General features: G+C 50.7%; 1 protein-coding gene across 1 annotated transcript; it reads left to right on the top strand.

Moving 5' to 3' along the window:
- Positions 1–3269: 3269 nt before the first annotated feature.
- C3H2orf68 (chromosome 3 C2orf68 homolog) lies at positions 3270–8123 on the top strand. The gene is made up of 4 exons (XM_065929120.1): positions 3270–3535; positions 3619–3737; positions 4935–5086; positions 5451–8123. Exons 1-4 carry the CDS (start codon positions 3429–3431, stop codon positions 5571–5573), a joined length of 501 nt encoding a protein of 166 aa, XP_065785192.1. The 5' UTR covers positions 3270–3428; the 3' UTR covers positions 5574–8123.
- The last annotated feature ends 65 nt before the right edge of the window (positions 8124–8188 follow it).

Here is an 8188-nt window from a genome sequence, read left to right as displayed (position 1 = left end):
AGAGCGCGCGGCAAGCAGCCAATCAGAAGCTGCGCTGTTACGGAGTCCAAGGTTCTCTACGAGTCGCCGACCGGGACAAATCACGCCGCAGAGAACTTCGGGGAAGTACTCTGCCTTTTGTGGCTTCTTCACTGCTGCGTGCGCACAGGAGACCAGTAGGCGAACCTACTGCACTTTACCCTTTTCCGGTTTAAAGAGGCAAGAACCTTTTACTGACTGCGGAATTTCTGGATAACAGAAGCTGTCATTGGACCCCCGGTGTCTTCAAGACACTTTGTGTACCGAAACCAGAATTGGGAGGTCGTCTCCACAGTCTCCGCTCCTCAAAGATCGACACCCCTGCACAGAACCAGGCGACATTCCCAAGTCATACCCTTTTTGGAGCAACCTGGCGACTCTTAATTCCACATTTAGAGGAATCACAGAAAAATGCGAACGACGAGCAGAGAGAAACTAGAGAGTGACGTCAATAAAGCTGAAGCTTCAGGGCCTGTGACTTTCATGACCCCTTCCACAACCGTGAACTACTTTACAGTTCTACTAATGTGTGACTGATATACAATAAAATGCGCGTTTAAAGTGTTCAGTTCAGTCGTTCAGTCGTGTCTTACTCTGCGACCCCACGAACCTCAGTATGCCAGGCCTCCCTGTCCATCACCAACTCCCGGAGTCCACCCAAACCCAGGTCCATAGAGTCGGTGATGCCATCCAACCATCTCATCCTCTGTCCTCCCCTTCTCCTCCTGCCCTCAATCTTTCCCAGTATCAGGGTCTTTTCAAATGAGTCAGCTCTTCGCATGAGGTGGCCAAAGTATTGGAGTTTCATCTTCAACATCAGTCCTACCAATGAACACCCAGGGCTGATCTTTACGATGGACTGGCTGGATCTCCTTGCAGTCCAAGGGACTCTCAAGAGTCTTCTCCAACACCACATTTCAAAAGCATCAATTCTTCGGTGCTCAGCTTTCTTTCTTCAGTCCAATGCTCACACCCATACATGACCATTGGAAAAACCATAGCCTTGACTAGACGGACCTTTGTTGACAAAGTAATGTCTCTGCTTTTTAATATGCTCTCTAGGTTGGTCATAACTTTCCTGCCAAGGAGTAAACGTCTTTTAATTTCATGACTGCAGTCACCATCTGCAGGGATTTTGGAGCCCCCAAATTAAAGTCAGCCACTGTTTCCACTGTTTCCTCATCTATTTGCCATGAAGTGATGGGACCAGATGCCATGATCTTCGTTTTCTGAATGTTGAGCTTTAAGCCAACTTTTTCACTCTCCTCTTTCACGTTTATCAGGAGGCTCTTTAGTTCTTCACTTTCTGCCATAAGGGTGGTGTCATCTGCATATCTGAGGTTATTGATATTTCTCCCGGCAATCTTGATTCCAGCTTGTGCTTCTTCCAGCCCAGCGTTTCTCATGATGTACTCTGCATATAAGTTAAATAAGCAAGGTGACAATATACAGCCTTGACGTACGCCTTTTCCTATTTGGAACCAGTCTGTTGTTCCATGTCCCATTCTAACTGTTGCTTCCTGACCTGCATACAGATTTCTCAAGAGGCAGGTCAGGTGGTCTGGTATTCCCATCTCTTTCAGATTATTCCACAGTTTATTGTGATCCACACAGTCAAAGGCTTTGGTATAGTCAATAAAGCAGAAATAGATGTTTTTCTGGAATTCTTTTGCTTTTTTGATGATCCAGCAGATGTTGGCAATTTGATCCTGGTTTCTCTGCCTTTTCTAAAACCAGCTTGAACATCTGGAAGTTCACGGTTCACGTATTGTTGAAGCCTGGCTTGGAGAATTTTAAGCATCACTTTACTAGTGTGTGAGGTGAGTGCAATTGTGCAGTAGTTTGAGCATTCTTTGGCATTGCCTTTCTTTGGGAATGGAATGAAAACTGACCTTTTCCAGTCCTGTGGCCACTGCTGAGTTTTCCAAATTTGCTGGCATATTGAGTGCAGCACTTTCACAGCATCATCTTTCAGGATTTGAAATAGCTCAACTGGAATTCCATCACCTAGCTTTGTTGTACATTTTGCTGAATATTGATGGAAGTATGTATACACTCTGAAACCACCACCACGATCAAGATAATGAACCTAGGGATTTCTCTGGTTATCCAGTGGCTAAGATTCGCTTTCAAAGCAGGGGGGCCTGGGTTTGACCCCCTGATCAGGGAACTAGATCCCACATGCTGCAATTAAGATACGGTGCAGTCAAATATATATATTTACTTGTATATATTTAGCTGTATAAAATGAATTTAGTCACCATTCACCAAAAGTGTCTTCCTGCCCTGACCATTGATCTGCTTTCTGTTGCTACAGATCAGTGTCACTTTCTAGAGTTTTATATAAACAGAAACACACAACGAGTCTCTTTTTAACCCCTGGCCTGTTTTGCTTCGCCTATTTGTTTTGCGATTCATCCACCTTGTTGGGTATATAACAACTCACTTTTGGTTGCTCAGCGGTATTCCACTGTGTGGATGTACCAGTCTGTCTACTCATGAACTCCTGGTTTTGTCTCATTTTAAAGAGGATTCAAAAATGACACAGGCTCAGATGTCTGAAAGGCCCTGAGACCACCCACGGGGAAGAGTTAAGACACCAGCCCGGTGGGCGCCGAGATGAACCAGGCGGCGGGAAAGTACCCAGAACTCGGGAGTTGAGCGGGATGGGAGGTGTGTCCCCCGCTTGTGGCCCCTGGAGGGCCGGAGGCTGGGCTGCGCGGTCAGGGCGCCGTTGTGTGCCCAGCCCGGACACTCGCCTCCTCAGGATCTCTTTGGAGGTAGCTGCTGTCAGTGCCCCCACTTACAAATGAGTAAACTGAGGCACGGCTGGGTTCAACAGTCGGCCTATGCCACGGCTGGTGATACAGTGTCACACATTCCAGCAGAAGAAAAGGGAAGGGCAGGCTCTACAGCGATTTCTGAGTGGTGTGATGGGGGCTTTGTGTTTCTCTGGATTTTCTGATATATCAGCAGTAAGCCTAAATTCTGTTTTCCTATTGATACTGTCACAAAAGGAAAACCCCGGCAAGAAAAGGAAGTTAAACTTGCTGTTTTTCGTCCGCTCCGCCCCGCCCCGCCCCGGCCCGCCCCGCCCCGGGCCCTCCGGCCCCTCCGGCGCCCCGCCCCCCCGGCGCCCCGCCCCCTCCGCCCTGCACCGCCCCTCCGCCCTGCACCGCCCCCTCCGCCCTGCACCGCCCCCTCCGCCCTGCACCGCCCCGTCTCCCCGCCCCGCCCCGCCGGCGCCTGGAACTCTGCGCGCAGAGAAGCTCGGCCCTGCCCTCCTTTTCCCGACGTCAGGACTAGTGGCCGAAAGTAGAGCGAGTGGCGGTGCTGAGTTTCCGGGAGGGAGGGTGGCCGTTGGGGGCCTTGAGGCAGGGACGGCGGCGGCTCCGCGCACGGGGGTTAAGATGGAAGCGGCGCCGGGTCCCAGGCCGGGACTCTGTTGCAAGCCTGGAGGGCGACTGGACATGAGCCACGGCTTCGTGCACCACATCCGACGGAACCAGCTCGCCCGGTACCGCCCCGCCCCGCGCCACCGCCGCCAGCCCCGGCCCGGCCTGTCCCGGCCGTCCCTGACTCCCGCTCGGCTCCCCGCAGGGACGACTACGACAAGAAGGTGAAGCAGGCGGCCAAGGAGAAGGCGAGGAGGCGGCACACGCCCGCGCCCACTCGGCCCCGAAGGCCCGACCTGCAGGTGTACCTGCCACGACACCGAGGTGAGGCCGCCCACCCGCCTGCGCGCTCTTTTGGCCCCGGCTCAGCCTAAGTGCACTCTTCTTTCCTGCATGGGAAAAAGCTACTTCTTAGCCCCCAAGGCTCAATTCATCTCGTCCCTTCTTGGAACATCTACCTCGTGTCCCCAGTCGCCGCTACTATTTCTCCCCGTAGAACAGAGAGGGCTCAAGTTAAGCATCACTGTTACCGGACAAACCTGGGAGTCGGCAAGAAGTTGTCTTTCGCTTTCTCTCCACCACACTATTTTCGTATTCCTGTCACCTAACAGAAAGTAAATTTGGCACTGCTCTAGGCGACAAAGACATACTTGTGGAATGAAGCCCAAACCAACTTAATGGCCTTTTTTCCCCAGCTTCATTTCGACCTAGCAATTACAGTAGATAACATATGATGCTAAATTTGTTGATCCTCCCTAGGAGTGCCTTTAGAGGTTGTATACATTTCATTCATTTAGCTGTCAGAGGACCCCATAAGATGGGAACCATTATCATTTGTGTTTCACAGTCTGCAAAACGGATGCAGAGAGGTTCAGTAACTTGCCTGAGATCTCAGGGAAGTAAATGGCAGAGCCTTGATTTGAACCCAGGGAGAGCGCAGTCTGCCTCTCTAGCACCTTCCAACGTTGTGGACAGTTGTGAGTTGTGTACTTCCTGCGTGATGTGACTGTGCTGGTGCTAGGGCAGAGGTGTAAAGGTGAATAAATCCCTGATAGGCGGCACATTTCACACACACATTCTGGGTCCATGAGAAAACCGGTGCTTTTTTTTTCCCCGTAAATTCAGCCTTTTTTCTTTTTTAAATTTTATTTATTTTTGGCTGTGCTGGGTCTTCATTGCTGCCCACAGGCTTTCTGTAGTTCCAGTGAGCAGGGGCTCCTCTCCACTTGCGGTGCTTTGGCTTTTTATTGCAGTAACTTCTCTTGTTCAGGGCTCGGATTCTAGAACACAGGCTCAGTAGTTGTGTTCTAGAGCGCACAGGCTTAGTTGGCCTGAGGCATGTGGGATCTTCCTGGACCAGGGATCGAACCTGTTGTCCCCTGCTTTGGCAGACAGATTCCCTACCACTGGATCACCAGAGAAGTCTGGGGTTTTCTTTACAGTCTGTTTTCCTGTATCATCTCTGGGCAAGGGTTCCAGCAGCCTTCCTTTCTTCTCTCTCATTCCGGTTCATCCCTCCAGATGGCTCTACCCACCCAAGCAACCCAGACTGTGAGGAGTCCGGTGAAAGCAGCAGTAGTGGCAGCTCTGAGCCAGAGCCTCCTGGCCATCAACTTTTCTGCCTAGAGTATGAGGCGGACAGCGGAGACATCACCTCAGTTATCGTGTATCAGGTACGCCTGGTGGAAACAGCTGCAGCCTGAGGGTCCTGGGCCATGGTGGAAATCACTGTGAGACCCGGAGCCACTGTTTTTCTCAGGGACTGGTGGGAAGTATCTGTCCCACATGGGAGCACAGACTGCTAGGCGATGCTTTTGAGCACAAGCCACTCCCATCAGAGTGATTCTCAGCGGGCGATGGGAAGGGCACATGGCCCACAGTCGAGAATCATTATTAAGGGGACACCTGGGCAATGACAGGCACTGGCAAGAAGTTGTGAGTCCCACGGAGATGTGTGAGAGTGTTGCCTAGGGACAGGGCAGGCCACCTTTCCAGAAGAGGCCGGGCCCTGAGCTTCCTGACTCTTCCTCCACGTAGGATGATGATCCAGGAAGGGTGAGCGAGGAGGTGTCAGCCCACACGCCTCTGGAGCCACTCATGCAAGAGGCCCTCAAGTTGCGCATCCAGGAGGAGATTGCAAAGCGCCAGAGCCGACACTGAACAGACTGGAGTCACTGCCCAGGGAGCCATCCCTAGTTCGGGGGTGCCGGGACCAGTCTGAGCTGATCTCAAGACACCCCTGTACCCCCACCAAAGCTGCCACATCCACAGGAAAAGGGTGTCACAGGGACTGGGCCTGGCCATCTCCGTTGTAGCTGTTTTTTCTTATGTGTTGGCCCATTTGACCAGCCTAATAGTATGAAAATTTTTGAGAATTTTGTTTGGTTAGCTTGGTTCTGTGGAAGCAAAGACTGGGGAGAGTTGAGGTTTATGAAATCCTGTGCCAAAGTGCTGCTTTCTCACCAAGGTCGTGTCCCCCAGGGCACCTTTCCACTGCTCTTCCACCCAGCTCCTTGAGCCCTGTTTGCTATTTTATGGTTCCTTACTTCCGTGCCTTCTGCTCACTTCCATGTATGTGTTTTCTAGATCTTCTTTTCTGGCGTTTCTTTGTTCTCTTCTTTCATTCATCTTTTTGTCTCCCAATGCATCAGTCACAATCCCCTCCACCTCCCACCTTTAGCTGCTAAGGATTTTGGATGTGGGGGTTCTGGCCTCTGCCTTTCTGGCAAGCTCTCCCAGTACTTCTGATACCAGTCAAAGGAGACTTTCTTTGATGCCTACTTGCAAGCATGTCTCCCTCCCCTTACGTGGCTTTTGCAGGTTTCTCCCATGCTCCATCACTTTGCCCAGTCTCAAAAGATGATGCCAGAACTCAACTGTGAGGTTTTCTTGCTGCAAAACCTGCCTGGGCTAGGACTACATAATTCCAGCTTCCCACCTGATCCCTAGCTATGAACAAACCATCTGTGCTCAGGCTAAAGGAGAACTCTCAAAACAAGCCAGAAACTGTGTTTCCAAATGTGATTTAGCAGTCTTGAATGTACGGACAAAGGCAAATTCAACGTGAACAATTATTGCCTGTTTGGAGCCCTAGGGTGCAGATGGTAAAGAATCTGCCTGCAATGCAGGAGACCCAGATTCAATTCCCTGGGTCAGGAAGATCCCCTGGAGAAGGGAATGGCAACCCACTCCAGTATTCTTGCCGGGAGAATTCCACGGTCAGAGGAGCCTGGCGGGTTACAGTCCATGGGGTTGTAAAAGAGTCAGACACGACTTAGCAACTAACAGTTTCTCTTTCACTTGGGGCCCTAGTTGGGAAAAGGAGGGAAGCCTGAAAAGTCTCCTGGAGGGAGCTAAGCAAGCCTCTTTCATCTTCCCTTCCCCTGCTCTTTCTCTCGTCCTACCTCCCAAGAGTATATAAAATTCCTAAGAGGCCCTAATACTAAAGATCCCAGGAATATCACTGCTTTCACTGAAATGAACATTCTTCCTAATGAGAGTTGGACTAAGGTCTGAGAAATCCACCAGCCGTCCCGTACCCGACGGTACCAAGCCTCTGGTTTTCCAGAAAATGGGCCTAACCTCAGTGACTTGAAGTATGGGATTTAACGGAGCCCATGAGCACTGGGACTTCTTCAGACCAACACTCCCCCTGCCCCAGAGGTTTCATCTCAGGGTCTCAAGATCAGTCTGACCGGTCCCTCTCAGCAACTTTGCTCATAAAGGACATCTAAGGGCACTTTTGCTTTGTGCCCTACAGCCCTGAAAATCTACAGCTCAGAAATGGGGCAAGGCAGCTACTTCAACTACATCATTAAAATGCAGCAAGTCACAGCTCTCTGGGAAGGTGAGTGAGGTGGATAAATTAGAAGGGCCTGGTTGTGAAGGCAGACAAGGACCAGCAGATCCTGACTCCCAGAGCTGCCTTCAAAGTCAAATGCCTTCAACTTGCCAGTGCTGGGCTCAGTTCTCTTCCGGTGAAGCAAGTCTGCCCTCATTTGGCCAGGCTAGAAGTGCCTTTTGATTCTTAAGGTTAACTACCCTCCAGAGCCGCCCAGATCGAGACTGCGCCATACTCTGTCCCGTCTTCCTGCAGCTCAGAGCACCAGGCATTTTAGTCTTGCAGCTCTTCAGCTGATCTGCTGACTTGGACATAGGATTTCACCAAAAGTCTTAGGCTTCCTAGTCTGGAAATATTTTGGGGGGTTTGTCTTCTCATAGCTGGATGGCCTGTTTTCCTGGATTTATTATAGAATTTAGAAACAAGTCCATGGGGGCATGACCCCTGAGAGTTTAGCCTTCAGCCCTGTTTTGTGAGACTCATGTACCAATTCTGTCCTCCTGTGTGTTGATTGCATAATCCTCACACTCTCAGGTAAGAGACTGATGGGAACATCTCATGTGTAAACTTGTTGAGGCGCTTTGCTAATCGAATGCATATAAAATATCTTCCCAAGAAAGCATTCTAATTCTTAGCTAGTTTATGCTGCACAGCTCTAGGAAGCACTAAGCCTGGTACTTAAATGAGAGGTTGTCATTCAGGCCAGGCCTAGTGGTGTTGATGCTGCCACGGCTCCAGGTGTGTCCGGAATGCTTCTCTACTAACAGCTCTCAGCCCATTGACAGCCTTGGAGCTCCGCTCATTGCTTCTCACCCCTCGCTGCAGTCCAAGATGGTGTCCCACTCTCCAGTATATTTACTGGACTTGCCTCCTGATGTCTTTTCAGCCATTTTCAGTTGTTGGTGCCTTGCCCTCAAGGAGCAGTTTCCAGGGC

Source organism: Muntiacus reevesi, chromosome 3 (assembly GCF_963930625.1).
Source record: "Muntiacus reevesi chromosome 3, mMunRee1.1, whole genome shotgun sequence".
Taxonomy (NCBI): domain Eukaryota; kingdom Metazoa; phylum Chordata; class Mammalia; order Artiodactyla; family Cervidae; genus Muntiacus; species Muntiacus reevesi.
This window is presented reverse-complemented; position numbering and strand designations above follow the sequence as displayed.